The 24,448-nt window shown below is 47.4% G+C and overlaps 2 protein-coding genes across 2 annotated transcripts in view; one reads left to right on the top strand and one right to left on the bottom strand.

Moving 5' to 3' along the window:
• The first annotated feature begins 1,815 nt into the window (after positions 1-1,815).
• On the top strand, positions 1,816-10,325 carry CFAP298 (cilia and flagella associated protein 298). The gene is made up of 7 exons (XM_054270361.1): positions 1,816-2,011; positions 2,975-3,142; positions 4,294-4,361; positions 7,887-8,045; positions 8,371-8,502; positions 9,746-9,841; positions 9,927-10,325. Exons 1-7 carry the CDS (start codon positions 1,873-1,875, stop codon positions 10,035-10,037), a joined length of 873 nt encoding a protein of 290 aa, XP_054126336.1. The 5' UTR covers positions 1,816-1,872; the 3' UTR covers positions 10,038-10,325.
• Positions 10,326-14,188: 3,863 nt separating this feature from the next.
• The window catches only part of EVA1C (eva-1 homolog C), a 32,357-nt gene continuing 22,097 nt past the window's right edge, over positions 14,189-24,448 (bottom strand). The window contains exons 5-8 of the mRNA XM_054270439.1: positions 19,528-19,671; positions 16,121-16,192; positions 15,412-15,504; positions 14,189-14,609 (exon numbers count right to left, since the gene is read on the bottom strand). Coding sequence (XP_054126414.1) covers positions 14,212-14,609; positions 15,412-15,504; positions 16,121-16,192; positions 19,528-19,671 — 707 coding nt within the window. The 3' untranslated portion in view covers positions 14,189-14,211. The remainder of the gene's footprint in view (positions 14,610-15,411; positions 15,505-16,120; positions 16,193-19,527; positions 19,672-24,448) is intronic.

The raw sequence follows: 24,448 nt of genomic DNA on the forward strand, positions 1-24,448 counted from the left end.
ACTTGGAACAGCAGTGGTACTACGTGTGCTTCGGTGTGTGAGTTCCTTGTTTCACGCTGTCGCTGCAGACATCCAGCAGTGTGGTTGATGTTTTGGTATATCCTTACGTTAGCAAACCAAATTCAGGGGGGAACTTTTGCTAGTGGGAGTCACGTGATAAAATATGTTGTCGAATATTTAATGGCAGTGATTAAAAACTATCTGTCTGAACCGTACCCGGCGTGCGGCTCCTCTGCGCCTCACAGGACTGCGGGGGCCACAGGGAATGCGCCAAAATTTCAGGGTCTGCATATATGTGTGTATGTTTATATATGTGAGCTGCAGTGAGGCCCTGCCTGTGTTGATGGGAGCAATGAGCAGCAGCAGACGTTCTGCAAACACGGAGGATGGAGGTGAGACCCACTGCCCACGTGTCCCTGGACTCTGTTTCCATGGCTGTATCCCCAGGGACACCCAGGTATGCCTGAAATGTTCCCATCCTTATGGTCTGGGTGGTCATTCTCTCTCTGTGCCCCCGTGCTACCAAATCCTCCTGAATCAGCAGGATAAATTAAACCCTCTACAAACTGTCATTTTAGTGTCAGCAAGTTAGGTATTCCTTTATTCTTGGCCAGGGACTGTGTGCCTGACAGAATTCCGGCCTCCACATGGACACTGATATGGAACTTTTTCACTTATTTAAACATTTTTAGTAAACAAAGACATTAACATTCATACGTTCTAAATTATATCATTATCTTTGATTAATTAGCATTTAGTCATTTATTGGTGAGTGATTTCTCACTTCTTGTGCTAATTAGTGCAAATTTTTTGTCTTTTTGTACCTTTCCCTTTAGTAGGGAATTTCTGGTGCATATACGGAGTTTTTCTGGTTTTTTTTCTGCATAGTGTCCCCTTGTGATCCATGAATTCTGCATTCTCAATGTCCAACCTCCCCAGTCCCTCTTTCTCTCCTGGGCTTTATTCATTGGAAATATCAGAGTTAGTTTATCAAAACTGAATGTTTCAGGCCTTTTCCCAGGCTGTCCTCACAGAAGTAGCTTGTAACAACTTTGCTAAGTATCACCTGAGCATAATTTAAGAGTAGTCCTCTGCTTATAATTGATATAAAAATAGCTGATGATTAATTAGAACAATTAATTTAAGAGGTAATTAAACTCCTTACTTGCAATTAGGAAGACGTTCTGCCCTTCCCCTCACGGGGCAGGGCGCGCGGGCCCTTTGAGGGCTCCCGTGCCCTCACGGGGTGGTCGGAAGTGCCACTACTTATAATTTGTATAAATATAGCTGCTACTTAAAATTTATATAAATATAGCTGATTATTAATAAGAACAATCAATTGAAGAGGTAATTAAACTCCTTACTTTCAATTAGTGAGACTTTCTGCCGTTCCCCTCACGAGGCGGGGTACGCGGGCCCTTTAAGGGCTCCCGTGCCCTCACGGAGTGGTCGGAAGTACCACTACGTATAATTTACATAAATATAGCTGCTACTTATAAATTATATAAATATAGCTGATGACTAATTAAAACAATTAATTTAAGAGGTGATTAAACTCCTTACCTGCAGTTAGCGGGACATTCGGTCGTTCTCCACACGGGGCAGGGCGCGCGGGCCCTTTAAGCGCTCCCGTGCCCTCACGGGGAGGCCGGAAGGGGAAGCAGCGGCGGCACCGGCGGAGGCGCCGTTGCTGCGGGACCGGAGCCTCCCGAAGGATCCCGGCGGATCCCGGTGCTACCGGCGGGGGCGGCAGCTGCCCCCCGCGCCCTCAGGGCCCCCCGAAGCGGCGGGCGCGGCCGGTGCCCGCGGTGCCTCCCTGCCGCCGGTATCCAGGGACTCGGCTCCGTTGCTGAGGGGGCGCCCGGGCCGGCCATGGTGCGGCTGCACGTCAAGCGCGGCGGCGAGAGCGAGTTCCTGCTGGAGGCGCCGGGCAGCGCCCGCCTGGCCGAGCTGGCGCCGCTGGTCGCCCGCATCCACAACGGGCGGCTGAAGGTGCAGCGCCTGTGCGCAGGTACCGCGGGGCCGCGGCGGGCGGGAGCGGCTCCGCTCCTGGCGGGCTCGGTGCGAATTCCCGCCTTCGGTGTCCAGTGAGGCCCCTGCAAAGCGCTGAAACCTCTCCCGCTGCGTGTGCCGGCGGCGGCTGCTTAAATCAGGGAATCGCGGAATTGTTTGGTTTAGACCTCAAAGCTCTCGCAGTCCCACCCCTGCCATGGCAAGGACATCTTCCGCTGTCCCAGGTGCTCCAAGCCCCGTCCAGCCTGGCCTTGGGCACTGCCAGCGTTCTGGGAGCAGCCACAGCTGCTCTGGGCACCCAGTGCCAGGGCCTCAGCGCCCTCACAGGGAAGCATTTCTCCTCAGTATCCCATCTATCCCTGCCCTGTGGCGCCTTGAACACGTTCCCCCTTGTCCTGGTACGCCAGGCCCTTGGCTACGGTCCCTTGTCCAGAGTCCTCCTTCAGGGCGCTGTGAGGTGCTCCCTCCTGCCCAGCAGCTTCCGAGGCAGCTTTAAAAAACATTTCCGATTCCCGCCGTGGGGCTGTGAGAGCAGAGATTTGTGTCAGGTAAGCCTGACCTGGGGCTGCGGCCCACCCACAGCTGCTGTGCAACAGCCACGGTGTTTGTTGGGTGTCTGAGGCTGAACTGATGCTACTCTGAAATTTAAAAAAAAATCTGACCAGGGAAATACCAAAAAGAAAAGGTTTGTGGCCACTAAGTGCCATAAGGGTTTGTATCCTGCATGTGTAATTTGTTACATTGTTTTATGGGTATGTAAAATGTATAAATTTCAACATAATTACACCATCCGTATCTATACATGTCTGTTTATATCCCTTATGCTTTATTCCCTGCATTTACCTGTTTGGAAACTAAAAGCTAGGGGCAAGTTTTCCCCTCATGTACATCATGTGAAAGGCTTTTGTTAATGGACTGTAGTAACAGAAACTTTTAATCTTGTTCTCTAAACTCTCTAAAGAGATGGAGGAGCTGGCAGAGCATGGCATTTCCTTACCTTACAACATGCAAGGACTGACAGATGAGCAGATTGAAGAGCTGAAGTTAAAGGACGAGTGGGCAGAGAAGTGTGTCCCAAGTGGTGGGAGCGTCTTCAGGAAGGATGAAATGGGGCGAAGAAATGGATTTGGTAAGTCAAATGTCAATGTTTGTTTCTTTCCTTCGGGCACAGACAATCTATGATATAACAGGGAGCAACAAATCCCTGACTCTGGAGTGGGGTAGCCAAACTGTAAGTTCCACATGTAGGAATTCTGCCTTGGCTCAGAATCTGGGGTAATGCTGATTAACAAGCCTGAAGAGCAGTTTCTCTTCAGCACATCAACAATCACCAGGAGCCAGTTTGACTGTTCCAGTTCAGCTTACTCTCCCCATTTGTAAATGTGAGAACTGGGTTTCTCCGGGGGCTCCCAAGATACATTAACAGGTGGTTTTTCCAATATTTCTCCTTTTTTCTCACTGACTGGGGCTCAGATTCACTGAGCATGTTTTTCTAAGTGGGAGTTCGGCCTTGTGATATTGACAAAGTTACAAAATTGAACAGGATGTATATATAAGCCAAACCAGGTGCCATCAGATGATGCACCCAAGTGGAACATAAGCTGGGAATGAGTATGCTTTAGCTGGATTTTGTTCTTGAGGACAGGCTTTTTGTAGCAATTGAAATAGATAACTGTGATATGAAATGTACAGTGTATTTGTGAAACTGTCTTCTTTGTTAGATTGAGATTTTAATTAGAAAAGAAAGCTGCAAGCTGTTTTGCCCAGTTAAAGCATGTCTGCCTGTACAGCCCACAATAGTCCAGCAGGGAAGGAGCCTTGGGTTGTTGTGGAGGGTATTATGGAATTATGGGTGTTGCTTTCTACTGAGGACCTTTGTCCCAAGTGAAGTTCCAGATCACAGAACCATGGAATCACAGAATAGTTTAGGTTGGAAAGGACCTTAGAGCTCATCCACTTGCCCTCCCCTGCCATGGGCAAGGACACCTTCCACTGCCCACACTGCTCCAAGCCCCATCCAGCCTGGCCTGGAACACTTCCAGGGATCCAGGGACAAATGGCAGGCACATGTCTTTGGGAATAGTCAGTTTGTTTGTCCCAAAAACAAACATTGAAAAATACTGCTTATTTCTTCAGTTAGTAGGAAATACAGGAATGAACTATGTAACTCTGCTTTATGATAGAATACTGTTTCATCTGCTCACAGTGGAGTCTGCACAGGATGTGTGCTTGGTTTCTTTACAGTAAGCATAGACTATGAGATATCTCTCTTACTTTTAGCTCCAAATGAAAAAATGCAGCAAGTTATAAAGAAGACAATAGAAGAAGCCAAGGCATTAATCTCTAAGGTGAGTTTCCTCATGTGATGTGTGTGGCTTTCCTAGTAAGTGCTGTGGAGTTGGGCATCTTAAATAAAATCAGACTTTTTTCAGTGCAAGGGCTGACAGTTGTTGAGAAATGCCATGAAGTGATGTGAACAGTCTAATAAAACCTGGCATTTTGGTTAATGTTTTTCTTCAAGGCTTTTGGCAAGTGGTTCAACAGGTTAAGGAATCAGATCCAAACTCCAAGGGAATGCTGGCAGCATAGCCCATGTGGAACCATTAAATCACATTCAGTTTTATCCTTGCAATTTGCTACTGCTGTGTTCTTTGGGTGAATGCTTGTCATGCTTTCTGGTGAAAAATTAACTGCATGCTGTGCTGTTCTTGGAGTTAATGAAGTCTTTTGACTTTTATGTGTAATTAATTGGAAAATATGTTCTAATCTCTTTGGTTATCACAGAATCCCAGACGGTTTGGTTTGGAAGGGACCTTAAAGCTCATCCAGTGCCACCCCAGTGCCATGGGCAGGGACACCTTCCACTGGAGCTGGGTGCTCAGAGCTCAGTCCAGCCTGGGATTCCAGGGATTCAGGAATGGCAGGGGTCAGGCCTTGGTTGGACTTGCGCTTGCACTCAGCTCAGTCCTGCTGAGTGGGTGTGTGCAAAGACGAGCACAAGGGTTGCCCTGATGGGACGGTGCTCTCAGGCATTCAGATTCACAGTGCCAAACCTGTAGGTGCTCTCTGTGGTGTTTCAGCCTTCGTATGGCTTTGAAACACAAATTTAGGAACATTTATGAACGGAGTTAAGGATGGTTTGGAAAGTGGCTTGTTTGGTTTGCCACTTTATAAAGACAAAAAAGAACAAACATGCTTGTGTATTTGGGGTTGTACTGGCCAGTTAGCCAGATCAAGAACATCCACAAGGAGGCAACATTGCCTTACCTCAGTACTTGAGATACTGTTAAATAAGCAGGGAAGACCTTTATTTCTGTTCTTCCAGATGTGTCATATTTCTCCTTTGTCCTTGCAGTAGGTTTGAAATGATCTCAAGTACTTGTTCTTACAGTTCTCTGCATGAGCCGTGCAGTTTGCCAGGCTTTGCACCTCTGCTCACGTGTTTTCTTTTTTTAATCAAGTTTTAAGCCCTTTCTCCATCTCTGACTTGACACTTGCTGGCTTGAATCACGTTCATGAGTCACAAGTGCTTGGAGCCCCAGCGGCCCTGTCTGGTATTGTGGTCACAGTGTCCTGCTTTCAGTCCTGTGTTCCAGGGGCAGTTGTCTCCTCACAGTTTAGTGAAGATCTCTCCTTTTTCTTTTCTCCCCTGCCCCACATGAGCAGGCTAAACAGAAGGGCCAAAGGTGAGAGATGTACTCCCAAGTCAGTATTCCAGTGAGAAGATTTGCACTCCTAAATTTTTTGTGCAGCCTGTTATCTCTGCTCAGATGTCCAATCATTTAACTTTTGAACTGGCCACTCTCTCTGCAGGTTTGCTTGTGTTGCCATTGATCCCTGTGTGTGTTTCAGACGGGTTTGCCTGTGTTGCCCCTGATCCCTGTGTGTGTTTCACAGAGGTTTGCCTGTGTTGCCCCTGATCCCTGTGTGTGTTTCAGGCAGGTTTGCCTGTGTTGCCCCTGATCCCTGTGTGTGTTTCACAAAGGTTTGCCTGTGTTGCCCCTGATCCCTGTGTGTGTTTCACAAAGGTTTGCCTGTGTTGCCCCTGATCCCTGTGTGTGTTTCAGACAGGTTTGCCTGTGTTGCCCCTGATCCCTGTGTGTGTTTCAGACAGGTTTGCCTGTGTTGCCCCTGATCCCTGTGTGTGTTTCAGACAGGTTTGCCTGTGTTGCCCCTGATCCCTGTGTGTGTTTCAGACAGGTTTGCCTGTGTTGCCCCTGATCCCTGTGTGTGTTTCAGACAGGTTTGCCTGTGTTGCCCCTGATCCCTGTGTGTGTTTCAGACAGGTTTGCCTGTGTTGCCCCTGATCCCTGTGTGTGTTTCAGGCAGGTTTGCCTGTGTTGCCCCTGATCCCTGTGTGTGTTTCAGACAGGTTTGCCTGTGTTGCCCCTGATCCCTGTGTGTGTTTCAGGCAGGTTTGCCTGTGTTGCCCCTGATCCCTGTGTGTGTTTCAGGCAGGTTTGCCTGTGTTGCCCCTGATCCCTGTGTGTGTTTCAGGCAGGTTTGCCTGTGTTGCCCCTGATCCCTGTGTGTGTTTCAGGCAGGTTTGCCTGTGTTGCCCCTGATCCCTGTGTGTGTTTCACAAAGGTTTGCCTGTGTTGCCCCTGATCCCTGTGTGTGTTTCAGACAGGTTTGCCTGTGTTGCCCCTGATCCCTGTGTGTGTTTCAGACAGGTTTGCCTGTGTTGCCCCTGATCCCTGTGTGTGTTTCAGACAGGTTTGCCTGTGTTGCCCCTGATCCCTGTGTGTGTTTCAGACAGGTTTGCCTGTGTTGCCCCTGATCCCTGTGTGTGTTTCAGACAGGTTTGCCTGTGTTGCCCCTGATCCCTGTGTGTGTTTCAGACAGGTTTGCCTGTGTTGCCCCTGATCCCTGTGTGTGTTTCAGACAGGTTTGCCTGTGTTGCCCCTGATCCCTGTGTGTGTTTCAGACAGGTTTGCCTGTGTTGCCCCTGATCCCTGTGTGTGTTTCAGACAGGTTTGCCTGTGTTGCCCCTGATCCCTGTGTGTGTTTCAGACAGGTTTGCCTGTGTTGCCCCTGATCCCTGTGTGTGTTTCAGACAGGTTTGCCTGTGTTGCCCCTGATCCCTGTGTGTGTTTCAGGCAGGTTTGCCTGTGTTGCCCCTGATCCCTGTGTGTGTTTCAGACAGGTTTGCCTGTGTTGCCCCTGATCCCTGTGTGTGTTTCAGGCAGGTTTGCCTGTGTTGCCCCTGATCCCTGTGTGTGTTTCAGGCAGGTTTGCCTGTGTTGCCCCTGATCCCTGTGTGTGTTTCAGGCAGGTTTGCCTGTGTTGCCCCTGATCCCTGTGTGTGTTTCAGGCAGGTTTGCCTGTGTTGCCCCTGATCCCTGTGTGTGTTTCACAAAGGTTTGCCTGTGTTGCCCCTGATCCCTGTGTGTGTTTCAGACAGGTTTGCCTGTGTTGCCCCTGATCCCTGTGTGTGTTTCAGACAGGTTTGCCTGTGTTGCCCCTGATCCCTGTGTGTGTTTCAGACAGGTTTGCCTGTGTTGCCCCTGATCCCTGTGTGTGTTTCAGACAGGTTTGCCTGTGTTGCCCCTGATCCCTGTGTGTGTTTCAGACAGGTTTGCCTGTGTTGCCCCTGATCCCTGTGTGTGTTTCAGACAGGTTTGCCTGTGTTGCCCCTGATCCCTGTGTGTGTTTCAGGCAGGTTTGCCTGTGTTGCCCCTGATCCCTGTGTGTGTTTCAGACAGGTTTGCCTGTGTTGCCCCTGATCCCTGTGTGTGTTTCAGGCAGGTTTGCCTGTGTTGCCCCTGATCCCTGTGTGTGTTTCAGGCAGGTTTGCCTGTGTTGCCCCTGATCCCTGTGTGTGTTTCAGGCAGGTTTGCCTGTGTTGCCCCTGATCCCTGTGTGTGTTTCAGAAACAAGTTCAGGCCGGTGTGTGTGTGGACATGGAGACGGTGAAGGACGCCTTGGAGCAGCTCCGAGGGGCTGTCCTGATCGTGTATCCCATGGGATTGCCTCCCCATGATCCCATCAGGATGGAGTTTGAGGATAAAGAAGACTTGTCAGGAACTCATGTACGCAGTAATGTATTCCCATTGTGTGTAGTCCTGGGTTAAACATGCCTGTGCTGTTCTGCATCTCATCAGTGAAAGTTGTTTTCACCTCCACCATGGAGAATTTGTGTCCCAAAGTGTTTATATTAGATCAGAATTGAATGGAATATAAATAAAAATGCCATCGATGAATATGAGGAGAAAGATGTAGAAGTAGAGTGTAAAATTACACTTCATGTTAGGAATTCCAGAAATATTTTTTTCCCCTGAAAAAAAATCTGGTTTTGAAAAAAAAAACCCAAGAAACAATATCCTCCAACTCTTCACCTTGTTTGTTTTGTCACAGGCTGGAACTGAAGTTATAAAAGAATCAGAAGCACAGTTGTGGTGGGCAGGAAAGCAGTTAGAAGAAACCAAGTTGCTCTCTGACTATGTGGGCAAAAATGAGAAAACAACCATCATTGTGAAGATCCAGAAAGTGAGTATTGCTGGGAGGTTGCTCTACAAGTTCCTCACCCTTGGCTCTCTGTTCTCTGTGGAAGAGAACTGTCCATAGGAGTATAAAATGGATTAGATTAGTTCCAGCTTGTGCATCTGCTTTAAGGTTTGAATGCATTATACTCTGAGTTTTTCTTCAGTAGCTCTTTAGCCTGCCAGTTACATAATGTAGTTGCTGTTTCTTGCTCCATGGTGTTTTTGTGAAGTACAACAAGGAAGTATTTAAAGAATAGAGGGAATACAAACTGGGAAGTTTTATGGCAAATGTTGTCACCTGCAGTGGGTTCTGTGGTGCATCCCTGAGAGGTAAGGCAGATGATTTATGTGATTTAGGTGATCGATTTAGATCAGATTTGCTTTCCCTTTCCTCCCAGGGTCACTGGGAAATGGTGTGGCCTCTCAATAGCCCCTGCAGTGTAGCCCCCCGGTATGCTGTCTGTTTGACTACTTGAAGGACTTGCTCAAAGAACAAACTGCCTCAGACCTGTTTGTTCTTGAGAGCATCCACCATCTCTGCACAGGATGCTGTGCTTGCACTTGCTGACAGCACGAGTTTTCTGCTTTGCCCTTCATTTCTTCCAGGGGCACAGTGGCCTGGATAAGAAATTCCCTTTTATTTCTAGTGGTGTGTAGCTCCCTTACTTCCCTGCTTTACTGAATCCTATGCCATGCTGTGTCTGTATTAGTTGAGGAGCTGAAGAGATATGTACAGTGACCTTAAAACAGATGTGTTGTATCTTTTAAAGTGGAAATTTATGTAAAACAGACTTAATCCTGTTTGCATCTTCCATTGATCATGCTGTCCACAGAATTGACAGCATGATCCAGATACAGAGATGAAAAAATAAAATAACCCTCACTTCCCTGTGAGGGTGCTGAGGCCCTGGCACAGGGTGCCTAGAGAAGCTGTGTCTGCCCCTGGATCCATGGAAGTGTTCCAGGCCAGGCTGGATGGGGCTTGAAACACCCTGGGACAGTGGAAATTGTCCCTGCCCACAACAGGGGGATGGAATTAAATCATCTTCAAGGTCCCTTCCAACCCAAACCATTCTGTGATTGTATGAATGCAGCCACAGTTTCTCAGCATTTATTTTCCTGTCCTGAGGGACCTTATTAAATTTGAGCAATCCAGCTGTCTGAAGAGAGGTTTTTGCTGTCTCTGTGTAGCAGCTTCTGCTCTGTATCACCAGAGCCACCAGCAGCATTTTCAATTTCCCTTGCAGAAAGGACAGGGAGCCCCGGGGCGGGAGCCTGTGCTCAGCCACGAGGAGCAGAAGGAGATGATGCTGTACTACTACAGGAAGCAGGAGGAGCTGAAGGTGGGTGTGTGCCCGTGGTGCTGGGCTGCTCTGACAGGACAGGCTCAGGCTGTGCCCTCACTGCCTCCCTCCCTCTATGCCACAGAAACTGGAGGAGGAGGACGACGACTCATTCCTAAATGCGGAGTGGGCGGACAACCATGCTCTGAAAAGGCAATTTCACGGTGTCAAAGACATCAAGTGGGGTCCAAGATGAAGCTCTGCACACCCCGTCCTAAGCTGCTCGGTTGATGCTGTTGTTTGCAGCAAGGAGTTGTGTTGTGTGTGGTAGATTCCTCAGACAGCAGCTGAAAGTGTCACTTCTGTGGCCTTAGATGTTCAATAAATGTTCCTATTTCTCTGTGACTGCAGCAGCGCTTTCCTGTGCAAAGAAATGAACAGATTCTCCTGATGTTTGGCATTTTATTTGAAACTTGTAATTTTGATATGGAAGTGTCAATCTGTTTCATAGGTAAGAGATGTAGTAAATATGCACTGGAGTGTTTGGTGGCATTCAGAGTGCTCTTTATACTCTCTTCTCACTCTTGCATTGCTGTTGGAGAAGGTAATTTATTTTATAGGAAATCAGTTTGCCCTGATTAATCCAGGGAGATTTAAGGGTTTTTTATGTGCTTGTTCACATTTCAACATAGCGCTTTCCAAACTGTAATTTTTAAATGAATTAACTTCTTAATAATTGTTTAAAGGAAATGTTTTTATATAAACACCAGTGACATCCTCGTGCTTCGTTTTCATTCTTTGGCTTTAGTTTTTCTTGCTGGTATATAGAGGTTGAGAGTCATTTGTGTACAAAAATAAGCATCATTTGCAGGTAGACTGGATAAACCCAAGTTTAATAGGACCAGATCTTTTAGGATGGAAGTAAAAAATCATCATAATTTTCTTTATGAGTTTGGTTGAAGAGACACCGATCAAGTTGAAAGCCAAGTGTTTGCTGAACTCGCAGCTTGAGGACTGGATGCAGAACAGGTAATGAATGTCATTCACTGAACTATTCATGGTGCTTTTACTGCAATCACTGATTTTTTTATTTTCAGGGAAGTTTGGTGTCTGGTAGTTTTTCTTGAATCTCAGCTTTACAGTAACATGACTTTTTACTAAAGGAAAAATCAGCATTTCTGAGTTGAAAAGCTTCAAATATTTTTAATTTAAAACTTATTTGGAATTATTTCACATGGCAAAAAAGGTTCTTGAAAAAACACTTTGTTCTTCTGCTTCCTAAGAGGAAAATCAATGTCCTGGAGCTTATAATATTCTCATTTCCTCCCTGAAAGCAAGGGAAAAGCACGCATAGGAAACATTTAACACAGATTCTGCTCCCCTTTGACTGCTGTTCTCTGATGTAATTGGTGCTGGTTTTTCTTTAGCTGAGCAAACTCTCCATAGCATTGATGCTTTTTGGAGTTGTCACAACAGTGTTTGTGGCTCTGCTGGATTCATTTATTGTGGCTGAAAGGGAATGAACTCTCTGGGAAATGATTGAAGAGTACTGGAACTGAGGAAAGCCTGTGGGTGTTTAACTGTCCAAGGAGATAATGAGATAGACAAAACTTTGATTTTGCAAAGTTGCAAACCTGTATGTGGTGTTTCTTTCTTGTAAACCACTTATTTTTGGGAGTTTGAGAGTAGCTGTGCCCTTCCATAGAGGGAATCCATTCTCTCTCCAAGGAGACATACACCAGAACATTGCTAAAACCTCAGCCCTCAGCCTGGAGAGGTTCCAGCTGTGGCACTGCAGCTGCTGGTTTTTAGGGCTTGGGACAGAAGTGCATGCCTCATTCATTTTCTGTTTTGTCTGCTGGATACTTTGGGTGTTGTTTCAGAAAAATCCAAGTAATTCCATGTCTGTTTATCAGATTTTCTATGTTTACCTTCATTCTGACTCTGACTGCTGCGAACAGTGAGCATTTGGAAATGAGGTGAACCACTAATTGACAGCTTTCCCCAGTTAGCCTGGAAAGTTTATGCAAAAAGAATAAAATAGCAACTCAAATGCAGAACTATAAATAGTTCAGTCAGAGGAACAGATGCTGAGTGAGGCCTGACCTCCCAGCCTGGAGCAGAAGCTGCTTCCCTGCCCTGCTGTGAGTTGGTGCTGGGGTTTGGGCAGGGTCTGTCACTGTGTTTGGGGATCCATTTAGACAGGCATGCCTTATTAAACACTGCACTTTGTTTTCCCCTCTAAACACATTCCCAGTGTCTGTGAAATGCTCCATCTTGGGAAGCAGCTGCTTCTCTGGCACCTGGAGGAATTTCTGTCTGTCTGCTTGCTGGTGAGTGGTGGCAGGCGGGAGGTAAGTCAGGAGGGGATCAGGTCATCAGTTAAATCACTGTTTCGTTGTTAAATCGCTATTGCGATGTAAAATGTCTTTCCTCCAAGGTTGTAAAAGCAAGGAGAGGACTGGGAGCTGGGAAAAGCAAAACGTTTTGGCCCAGGGAAGGGACTAACCTTAGGTTTCTGCTGATATGCTGCCACTGCGGTTCTGTTACCGGGAGTGAAGAGCCAGGTGTGAGCTGGGAATCCCAACGAGAGGTACCAGATGGATGGAGGTGTGGATGAACAGAGTGGGGAGCGCACCCGTGTGCCCAGTGGCAGGAGCAAAGCAATGGACACAAACTGGAACACGGGAGAGTCCCTCTGAGCCTCAGGAACACTCTGTCACTGTGGGGGTGGCTGAGCACTGGCACAGGGTGCCCAGACAGGTTGTGGAGTCCCCTCTTTGGCTGGATCAGGTGTTCTCCAGGTGGCATCCTGACTTTACCTTGTCTTGAGTAAAGTGAAGGAAAGGTAACTCCCAGCTTTTGTTAGGATGTCTGCTTATGGGCTGAAACCCCACTGAGGCTTCCCAGTAAAAAATGAAGGAAGAAAATGCACAGATTTTAGTGACTATAAACATTAACTGCCAGCCAGATAACTTCCAAAAAAGATCAGCTGGGCTGTGGGCCCCAGGCTCTCCAGAAGGGAGTTTAACCAGGACAGAGTTTTGGGGAGCCCATGAGAGCAGGGGCCGCTGGAGCCCCTGCCCTCGGCCCAGCCCGCTCCGTGAAAAGAAGATCAGGTTTTTGTCACTAGCATGGTTTGTCAGCAGGAGCAATTGCTGGGATGTAGATCAGTCCCTCTGTATCTGACTGGCAGTGGGTGGCACCTGCCCCATGAGTCAGAAGGAAGGAGCCAGATCTGGCCCAGGGCCCTCCCCAAAGGCAAATTTACCTTCTTCACCCTCAGGACAAGGGCATGGGCTTCTCCAGAGCTGAACCCAATGATCAATATTGTGCACAGCACAGGCTGTGATGAATTCCTGCTGAAGGGGAGAGCACTGGGATTGCAGCCAGGCTCTTGGGCTGTGCTGGCCTCTCCTGCAGTTTCCCAGTGCTCTGGTGACCTCAGCCCTCTGTCCAGCTCCTCTGCCTCTCTTCCTTCCGCTGATAGGATGCTGCTTGCTGCTGAGATTTTTCCAGTTGAGCACAGGATTGTGCCTTAGTCATCTGAGCAAGGTCCCTTCCTCCCTTTAAAGTTTTCCAGGATTAATTTGACTGTGTATCAGCAGGAAATGACAAGCCACGTCACTCTTTTCTTTTCAAGGGTTTCATACCACACTCTACCTGGGCACACGGCATCTAAGTGGAGAAGCACAGTGAACTCATCAAGTATTACCAGTAGGAAGTGACATTTTTCCTCCTTTTGTTCAGTAAATTCCCTGTGGACTGCAGCAAAAATATTGGAGACATTTTTAAGACAGGAAGGCTGTTCTGGTTTCAGCTTAGACACATTACTGATTTAATTTTCTCTCTAACTTAAACCAAATCTGACTAGTCTAACAATTTTCAAGTGAAGATTGTGAACTGATAACAAGTCCTGAGAATATGACCTGCGTTCAATGCTGGCTCTAACCCTGCTTTAGGATCAGGAAAATGAACCCAGTGTTTCCCTTAAGTGAAGTATTCTTGGCGTGTGGTAGCTTTGAGAGTCCTTCATGAGAAGGACTCCTTCCAGCAGCCGTTTTGGAGCTTGTCCTTCACAGATTGGCAGCACAGGCAGCAGCAGGAGCTCATCTTGGGCAGGTCTGCTCTGATGGTCGAATGCATCTGATTAAATATTTTCCACCTTCTTTAATATTCCTGGACATGGATTTGGCAGTTACAGTGAAACTGTAAATTACAGTGAAAAGTAATCTGTACCATTAGTTAAAACTGTAGAGTGTTTTTCACAGAAGGATTTCTTGACAGTCAAGGGTATGAAACCCTCTTTTTATTGTATATATTTCTTTTTATTTTACAAATAATTATATTCACTGATAGGAATGTTCCTTCACAGAAGGTACATTTTGTTTTTTTTAAAAAGGGGTAGAGTGCCATCCAAAATAAGCCATTTATTGTTCATTAATATAAAATGTGTTCATATTCCTAGGGGGTGTCATATCCAAGCCACTGTTCATCCAGATCTCCTGTATGATCTGCTCCCTGCGCTCGATCCTTTCGGCCAGCTCCGCTGCCTCTGCCGAGTTATACCCTGAGTACGGAGGTCTGTACAGTCCGTCTGTCTCGTCCTGGGTGTCCGAAAGGGAGGAATCCTCCCCCTCCTCCTCCTCCTCCTGTGGTTCGGTGCTCCTGTGGGCTCTGGCACTGTGAGGCACCAGCTGCTCCCTGTTCCCGTGCAGTTTGCGGATGTCCCCGGGACACAGCACGCAGATCACTAAGGCACACAGCGTGAAGATCAGCCCCACACAAACGCTGGACACAAAGAGCAGAGCGAGCCTTTCAGGGTGATCTGCAGGCGAGAGAGCCAGGCCTTAATCACTGTGCAAACTGCCCCAGCAGTCATTCCCCAGTGTTCCATGGGCACAGGGCACCCAAACTCCTGACACAGCCCGACCCTGCCAGCTCTGCCTCTCCAGCTGCTGGGCAAAAATCCGTTCTGGTTCTAGCACTGTCAAATAACAGCATGGCCCCAGCCCTTGGTGAGCAGCTCAGTGCTGCTGTCCGCCAGCTGCCAGAACTCTGCACACCTTGTTTGGTGTTTCCAGCCATGCTGCAAAAACAACCAGGGCCACGAGCAGAGTGACTCTGGGCTCTGCAGGGCCCCGGCAGCATCTCCAGGCCAGGTGAGGAGGGAGCACTTTTCTTCCTTGGCACTTAGTGTTGCTAAGTCACAGAACTGCTTCATCTCACAGCAGAGAAGGCTGGCTTTGGATGGCTTTTTGCTCTTATTTGTTACTCCTTGATGATCCATGTATGTATGCAACCCAGCCTTTCCAAAGATGGATGTCTCCAGTGCTCTCACAGGTCAGGGCTGGGTTTTCAAAAGTACTGAACAACCAACAGTCCCCATTGAAAATTTAAAAATATAAAAATATCTTGGCTGCAGTTGCTAAGAGAGTTTGAATCCCTCAAGGCAAGGAATATTCCTTGAATATCAACTATGCTGGGATTGTCTCATCCACAAGACTGTGATGATACTGTAATATCATTACCATAAAGATGGGATTACTTGTAACCTTTGGAGTTGATCCCCCCTTTTCCCACAATGCTATGATCCAGTGAGCCAAACAATGTGAGCCTCATTTTCCTACCTCTAATATATGCAAATGTAGCCAAGTAGTTGGAGCTAACAACAGTCCCATCTTTCTTTGGGAGTCTCGATTCCCTTGGATCAAGGTCAACACCTGTGACATGAGGAGGTAAAGCAAATTCAATGAAGCTACTAAACTGATATTTTATAAACCCAGTAACTTCCCAGCTAACAAGTCCACCCAAAACACAGGCAGGTCAGTGCTGTGCTCAGGGAGCTGCAGAACACTGGACCAAACAACAGCTGGTAAGTTAAATAAAGTAGAAATAACAAACTATTGAAAATATCAAACATCTAGAAAATGGCAAATTCAGTTAAAATAGTCTATTGCCAAGTGAAACTCCTTGTGCCTATTCCCACTGGGGTTTCTGAAATAATTTTACTTCATGAAGCCTCACAGTTCTCCAGTGGCCTTCCCATGTGCTCCTGTTACTGGGGACACACCTCAGACTCATCCTTAACTTTGTGGCCTTGGAGAAGAGCTGTTGTTGGCATAACTTGTAAAAGACTCTCCACCCTGAAACAGCTGCAATTTCACTTTTACTCTCCCCAGCATGCTGGCTCTGGGCAGGCTGGGCAGGTCGCTCTTCCTGCAGGACTGTGGTCCCACCCTGCTCCCAGCCTGTCCTCTGCTCTCCAACGGGAAGAGCAGCTCTTTCAGCAGGGTTTGCACTGCTCCATCCCAACCCTGTGTCTGTGCAGGTACCTACCATCGTTCTGGTTGATGGAAGACTTGTTATCAGGGACCAGGGGGTTGACTGCTGTCAGGATGAATTTGGGAACTGCAGAGACAAAAGGTAAATTGTGTTCGGTGAGTTTTAAGAGCCCTCTCCCCAGTTAATTATGAATCCCACTGCTAACCTTGGGTTTGTTAACTGGGTTTCTGAGAGTGGAATTGAAGGTTGGACTAGCTCTTGGAGCTCTTTTCCATGACTGTGTGGTTCGTGTGCAGCCAGGGCAGCTCTGGGCTGTGACTGGAGTCGCACCCTGCCTGCTGCAGGAACATCTCCAGACAGCCTGGCACCCTGCCCCTTGTCCTCAGCCCCTCAGGGGTGTGCCAGCCATGGATGGAGACAAAACTGGCCTCTAAATTCAGCACAGACTGGGCTACAGCCAATGCTGAGCATCTAGATACTGGGTTTGGATGAGGGTAATTCACTGTCATTCTAAGATAAATGCTGAAGTCTTGTGTGATGTCATTTGTGAAGCTCTGAGATGGACAGTTGCTGAGGAAGGTGGGGAGGATGGGAATCAATGAGCTGCATCTTTCTCATTGCATTATTTTATTCCCTTGATAAGTGTCCAGTCTTCTCCAAGTAATTAAAAGAACTACAAGGAGGTGCGTTGTAGAGGCATTGAGAGTTCACATATTCTGTAATGGATGAGTGGCCCCTTCAGCCACCCAGACCTTGGCACCTGTTCCTGTGCTATGGGAAGGCTGATTGATTGATTGACTGATTGATTTTCAGACTGACAGTTGGGTAAAAAAGGGAGAAATTTCAAGTATGACACTCACCTCTATCCCACATAGAAACGTTTGCCAAGAAATAGTGTTGAGAGAGTTAAACGGAACAGAGGAGACTGAGGTTTGCAGCTTAGCATAGTTTTCACTTGCAAAACAACTAAAAATAGCACTTCTTTCTGAGCACAACTTTTCTTTCTGTGTGGGCTCAAAGTCAGAGCTGCTTCCTTTCCTGATGAAGGAATCCTTCTGGGAGTCCTTGCTCCTGTTTGCAGTGGAGCCAACAGATCCAGGGGTAAATAAGCTCATTTCTATTTTGTCTTGTACCTCGTGGTGGTTTGTAGCTGTTTTCCAGCAGCAGAATACTTTCCTTGGTGTGGGGGCAGACAGGAGCAGAATTGTTTCCAGCCTGCAGGCTGCATTTGCAGCCCTGGCTGTTCTGAGCACAGCATCTGGGAGGAGGCACCTTCTCCAGTGCAAAGCTCCTGTTGTGGCCTGGGGCTCCTTCACCTGTGCTGATGCTCCTCCTCCTAGGGGAGCTCCCCAGGGCTTTGCTTGCTCTTTTCCTCTGTGCATTCAAATATTTATTGCAGGGGAATGTTTAGTTCAGAATGGCATGGACAGAAAGAGCACCTGGCTGCTTGCATTGCTTGTGTTCATTGTGATGCCTTTCAGATACAAGGATTTGACTGCTATAGGCTACATCAGGTCACTGAACAGAACAGCTGGGACCAGGACAGGAATGTTTATTAAGATAATCACATCTGTATTCCAACTTGTGCCAGCACTGCTTTGGCAGACAGGAGTCAGTCACCTCCTGCTAAAGGCAGCCCACAAAGGGACTCTGGCATGCAGGGAGTGCCAAACACCACGGGGCTGAGGGAGCCTTGTGTCCTGAGAGAGGATTCCCTGATCCACACCAGGGGCTGAGGGAGCCTTGTGTCCTGAGAGGGCATTCCCTGATCCACACCAGCATTCCCTGATCCACATCCCAGGGCTGTTTCCTGAGAGAGGGTTCCCTGATCCTGAATGCAGGCTCAGCCAGAGCCAGGAGCTCCCACCTGGCACAGACAGGAGGAGATGATGCTGAGCAGAGCACTGGGGGCACTGACACTTCGATAAAGCAGCACCTCCCAGCTGCTGTCATGTTTTACTGTCAGGAGTGAAGTGCCAGTGTAAGAATGCAGCCAGACACGCTCCCCCTAAACAGCTGCTGACACTGGGTGGGCAGTGTGGGGCTTTTTCACACCTCCTGACCATGCTAGGAATACTTGGAAGTGTGGTACAGCCCTGAGAACAGAACTGCTCTGCTCTGCTGAGTTCCTGTCACTACAGGGGGAGATCTATTTGCATTATCTTGGGAAGCATCAGATTAGCAGGCATCCTCTAGTGAGGAGAATGAATGGAAACTGCCATTCTGGAATATTCTTCCTGTGTTCACTAGATGATCTGTAAAATAATCGGATCTGCAGATCATTGGCTAATGCTTCACACTGCACAGCCCAGTAAGATTTGGCAGAAGGAAAACTCTTCCAAATGTGCCAGCAGCACAAAAGAACACTATTTGTTACCCACGTGTTTCTGCAAAGCCACATCTCTAAATAACAGAATGCATAATTCCAGTGCCAACAAACTCACAAACAAACTCGCTTTGCTGGTCTGGTACACAGACACGCAAAGAGGAATGACTTCTTGTGATTATGCTCATGCGAATTAAACAGAATTCCATTAGCTCGTTCATAAGGGCAGCTGCACAATAATATAATGTATTGGTGCAATGGCAGATTCCCAGATCTCTCCAATCATAGGAAGGGGAATTACTGCGCCACCTTTCACAGCTGACAAACCAATTCCTGGGCACACTGAAAATCTCCTGGGGCTCATTTTGCTCTGATCTTGAGGCAGAGGTGATCTGGCCATCAATCTCAGTGTTGTTCTTAAAGCATGTCTCAGGTAACCTGTGCCCTTGGAGCACTGCTCACTGGGGATGCAGCCACAGGACTCTGCAGGATGTACCTGTGGAGCTGCTCCTATTGGAGTGTTTTAGGGAATTCTGCTTGCCTCTTAGGAAATTATATTAATCTATAGCTAACAATATGGAAAACTGTTCCCTCTTGTTTGAGGAGTGAGCCGAAGCACTTTTCAGTCCTGCAAGCGATGTATAGCTCAACCCTTTACTTTTCATAAACCCTCACTTGCCTCTCCATGAGCAAGGAAACCCCTCTGTGAGGGAGAAGCTGTACTCAGATGAGTCAGGTTTCAGGACTGGCTTGTACACAGTGCCTCAATTATGCTGCGCTGTTTTACCTGCACTGAGGCCAGGCAATGCCAGTTTGTTTTTTCTAGCTCTGTTGCAGGTGAGCTCTGTGGAACAAACTCTTATCTTGATAGTGTTTCTCAAAAATATTGAACTACCCAGTTGATATTTTATGGTCGGTTGCATTTTTATAGCAAAAACCCCTTAATGTTAGAGCGAGTCTTTGTGAGGTGCTGCTGTGCCCAGGGGCTTGTACACATATTTTGTATGGCTGTGTCCCAAACCTCCTGTGTTTAAGGGAAATGGGTGTTTGGAAGGCTCAGTGCCCACGTGTGGACATGTGTGTGTCTCTGCAAGCAGGAATGAGGCCCTGGAAACGATTGTGCATTTGCTCTTACCACATGCGTAGCTGACATTCAGGGATTTTGTCACTCCAGGCAGGCACGGGCTCCCAAAATCCCGGCTGGTGACAATGACTTTGCATCTCTGCTTCCCATAGCACCTTTTTGATAACACTTCCAGCGCTGTGTAAGACAAACAGTCTGAAAGAAAAACACACACAATAAATATACATCACCTTGGAGTTACCTGGAATGAGAGCTGCTGGATACAGGACTAGAGGTACACCTGAGATCAAGTGCGGATTTGTACCTTGGCCTTAGCAGGAATTCAGGGTTAAACATTAAGATCTGTCAATGCAAGGAAGTCAGCTACAATACAAATGTGAGCTTGCAGCGAGGTAACTCTCCCTTGTTGCCTTACAGGTGCATACTAAGGGTGCAGAAAGAGTCTCATCAAGCCCCAAACAGGTGCCCAATGTAAGGTCTCAATGTTCCATTCAGGATGTGTTGGAAAAAATGAGCACATCCCTATAGCTCTCCATCTATGCCATCTCACATCTAGAGGTGAAATGTTGTTTCCAAGTCAGCCCTGGGTTACTGAGATGACTCAACTGGATATCCAAGTTCAGTTGAAGTCAGCTGAGATCAGTTTTTATGTGTTGCAACAGCTCAGGTTACAGGGAAGTTCAGGGTATTAAAAAGTAGCTTTTGGTTTACTATGAAGAGGTCACAATGTGCTCAATATTTAACCAGGGAAACATGTGCCTTCCAATAATGGGTTTTGCACTGGAGCTGAAATTATTTGAGTGGGAAAGTGTGTGAGTCACACTCCGCTTTACAAAAAAAGAACATCTCTAAATGTGATTAAGTTCTCTGTATCCACATGAGCTAAACTCCAAGCCACACAGCAAAAGCACCCTGTAGCTTTGGTTTCTGAACAGAAAGGCTGCAGAAAGGACAAGTTTGGAGACAGTAATACTTCTCTGAATCTTTTTGCACCACCCCACACAGTGCAGCTTTCTGTGTATGACAGATGTTTCACTCCAAGCTTCTGAGGCCAGGGGCTCTAAAGGCCTGGAATGTCATTCCTGGGGATTAAAGCAGTCCCTACAGTCAAGGATGGCCTCCTGACACCTGCAACTGCAGAAGCTCACTTGTGCCTCTGGAGGAAGGACAAACACTGTTTGCAGAGATACTCCAAAGGTTCCCCGAATCTGTGTGAACAGAAGAGAAGGTTTGAGACTGAGTTCTTGACGTTTAATGTTTGAAAACGGGACAGATTTGTGATTTTTGGAGTAAACTCCCTGACACCAGTACCAAATCAGTCCTATACCTGGGCAGAGCCATCAGAGACACTGGGCTGATCCGTCTGGCAAGGGCTCGTGGGGTGCTTTGGACATGGATTTTAGGACAGAGCTCTTTGACTTTGCAGAGGCCTGAAATCCCAATAGCTGTGTGTCCCAGGAGAGTGCTGGGAAGGCAGGGAAGGGCTGACCTAAAGCAGTGAGTAGTTCTGATTAACTAAACTCAGCAGTTTTAGTTTCCCTTCCTGGCAATTCCAGATGAGTAAGGATATATTTGGATGGATGTTTTAGGCTTACTTTGGCAAGTACAAAACCAACTGGAGAGTATCAGGAGGAGTTGTCAATTGATTAATAAATTAATAGACTGGGAGCACAAAAGAAAACTGGCAAACTGAATTATGTTTTCTATAGAATTCCCTGCCCTGGGAGCTACTCTTGGTGCCTTATAAAGCCAGGAGGATGCTGTGCTGATGGTTTTCTACATATTCAGTGATATGGCAGCTGTGTTCTTCATTTTGCCTTTGTTCATGTTTCTGTGGGACTGAATAGCCTCTTATCATCTCTATCCATGTTGGATTTATATTTATCATTGCAGCCTGCAGTTCTTGGCAGGCCAGCTTGGGAGAGCCACCAAGGCTTGCCTGGTGTCACAGGTCAGTAAATGCAAACCAGGGCTGCTTCTTCTGCAGGACAGGACACACGTTACCTGGAAAGTGTTATAACTTAAACTTATTTAAAACTTCTTGCATTGTGAAAAGGTTTCGGGTTTTAGTGATTTAGTAAAAAATCCTGTCTGGTTTACATGTGGCCTTGCTGCCTTCCCAGCAGTTCTATGATGGATAAATTACCCTCCTCCTGGTCAGACACCTTATTGCAGTGACTGAACGAGGAGAGGTCAGGCTGTGTTTGGAGTACAGGAATCCCATGGAATGGCCCCAGAGAAACCATGGACTGGGAGATGAACATAAATACACCATGAACTGGGAGATGAACATAAATACACCACGTGGCTTCTTCCTGACCAGGTGCTTGTTGATGTACACAGCCATACCTGTCAGAAAACCTGGTACATGGGTTTTCAACAAGCTGCCTCTGGAGAGGCACATTCCCAGAGAGCTCCAAGGCTGGTGGTGCACAAGGCAGCAGTGTGTGCCTGGGAACACTCTCCGCTCTCCATGCCTCTCTCCCAGAGCTGCCTGTCACACACCAAGGCTGTGGTGGATCCTTTGTACCAGACACTGGGACACGGGTGTCAGGAAAGGTTCTTAATGCACTAATAAAGTGTCCAGTCTGACTGCAGCTATTTACCAGTTGGAGCAGAAAGCCTTGTTTCTGCAGGAAAGGCTCTTTCAGCTCCCTAATTAGCTTTGTTTTGGTAAGTTTTGGCATGCAAATGACATGCCATGAATCACACAGGCTTTAATCAGGAGTAATTTGTCTTCTGCTTTCTTAAAGCTGCTCTCAATTCAGACAGGAGGAGCTTTCCCTCCCTTTCCTGCCACCCTGCCACACAAAACCTGCAGGTGCTGGAGCATCTTGTGCCTGTCTCAGCCTCTCCAAACGCTTCCAGCTGCTTTCATCCCCAACTGCTCCGCACTTACTGTGCCCACACACAGAAGAATAAGGAGCTCCCTTTTAAAATCAACTGCAAGCCAAGATTTCACACCTCCAAATCAGGATGGCTTGTGCTTTGTGGAGCCCAGATACCAGCCGTGGGGACATGAACTGACAAGGGAAAACTGTGGAGTTTGGAGCAAGCTGAGGCTGCAGGCTCCTAAAGAAAGCTGCTGAAATAAGATGGTAATTTATGCAAGAGCATGGACACAGAGTCCTGCCTGTGCATCAGAACAGGGCCATGGAACTGCTGATTGCAGCAGAAACACACAATGTGAGCAGCAGCACTTGTGGACAAAAAACCCAAACGTGGTGTGTCTGTCCTCCTTGCAGATGGGTGTGCAGGGTGGGGGTCCGTCCCACCAAGGGCCAAGAGTGGCTGATCCCCATTTCCTGGCAGCAGAAACCCCACTCCCTGCTCCTGCACAGACAGGAGCTCCTGCCTCCTGCTGGACTTGAGGGCCACGTGTACCTTTCCAAACCTTTCACAAAAATAGACCCAAGAACCCCTGAACTGCTGGTAAAGAAATCATTGCTGGTTAAAGGGATGTGTGTCTCAGTGTGCTCCAAGCAACTTCCACCAGCAAAATCTGATCCTCCATGTTCATCTCAGAGCAAAGTTATTTGGACTCTAAAAATGGTGGCTGGTCTGCTCCTGCCTTCAAATAATCACTCCTCATCCTGCTGCTGCACTGCAAACCTCTTCTTTTAAGGGATTTTTGTCTTGACAACATTGACTGGGGCAGAGGGGTGCAATGGCTCCTACTGGCACCTCTTGGGGCCCGAAGCACCAATTTATCTTCTCAGTTTGCTCAGGCTGATACAGGCAAGGGCCTTTTCATAGCTGATGTCTGCACCTAGAGCGAGCTGACTTAAAGGGGTTTTGTGATGGAAGCAAAATTGAACTGTTTTATCCTTGCTTTTGCATCCACAAAATTCATTTGGTTCCTGTCTCCCATGCCCAAAGTGCCAGGGCAGTGTGGAAACATTTCCAGATCTGCCTAAAGCTGCCTGTACCTTCACTGCTGCTCCTTCTGCTCTCGAGAGCTTCCCAGGGCACAGGCTCACACCAGGCAAAGATACAGCTCTTATTAAGAGACAGAAACCAAAAGCTTTTCAATCAGTCAGTGGATAAAAGGCCCTTTGAATTGGCTACAATATCCAAGCAAACAAACAAACAAAAATAATCACAGCATCAGAGAATCCTGTTCCATTAAAAAAATCATGATACCTAGCTGGACTGGAAGGAACCTACAGGATTCTGAAAACCCCCCTTGGCTTGACTTTCTCAGCCCTTGTTCTTCCCTGAATTCCACTGGGAATAAAGAGGAGACTAGGCCAAGCAGGGTTTGCCTCGGCACAGTGCAAGCTGTGAGGAGAGTTTGAATTCTCCACCTTCCACAAGTGGGGCTGGGTAACAGCAAGGGCAGTACTGGAAGGAGCAATGAGAATGTGACAGGGCTGTACCTCAGGGCTCTGCTGCCCGTGCTGCTTGAGGGAACACACATCTGACCAGCCAGTGTGCCTCCAGGGAATCTCTGGCAGGATATTGCAGTGTTCTGGCTTGCAAGCTGAGCCTGGAGACGACCCGCTACCAAGCCTTCTTTCAAGTATTTTCATGTATTAACAAGAGTAATTTATTATTTGAGAGGTGTTTGTTGACCTGAATCTTCCTGGTGCTCTCTATGGTAACCTGTTCTGGCACAATTCTTAAACTCTTGTCCAATAAATTTTCTGTGTCCTCCTGCACATGTTAGTACAAATATCAAAGAGATAATGGGTCAGAAAAGGCAGCAATTCTCACAGGAACAAACTGCTATGGTTTCCTGCTTTGGGGCTGGGCACAATGGATTCCTCTAGGCAGAACCATCTGCTCCAGAACCACACCCAGAATTTTCTTGTGAAGTTTTTCATAGTCTTGGTAAAACAGGAAAGTTGCTGGCTGGAGATTCTGTGCAGGTTTAACAGTGCCAGGCACTGGGACAGCTGCAGAAGCTGGCTTTTACCATCAAACTGGCTCAGAGAACCAGCTGCATGAGCAGATACTCATGCTAAAGGTG

This window comes from Melozone crissalis, unplaced genomic scaffold (genome assembly GCF_028551555.1).
Source record: "Melozone crissalis strain CALT ecotype California unplaced genomic scaffold, PUWL_Pcris_2 ptg000009l_1, whole genome shotgun sequence".
Taxonomy (NCBI): domain Eukaryota; kingdom Metazoa; phylum Chordata; class Aves; order Passeriformes; family Passerellidae; genus Melozone; species Melozone crissalis.

Excerpts from the sequence above, each read along its gene's own strand:
- CFAP298 (XM_054270361.1), top strand. The coding sequence starts at position 1,873 with ATGGTGCGGCTGCACGTCAAGCGCGGCGGCGAGAGCGAGTTCCTGCTG. Across the intron at positions 2,012-2,974 it reads GGTGCAGCGCCTGTGCGCAG|AGATGGAGGAGCTGGCAGAG; the intron begins GTACCGCGGGGC and ends AACTCTCTAAAG. Across the intron at positions 8,046-8,370 it reads AAGACTTGTCAGGAACTCAT|GCTGGAACTGAAGTTATAAA; the intron begins GTACGCAGTAAT and ends GTTTTGTCACAG.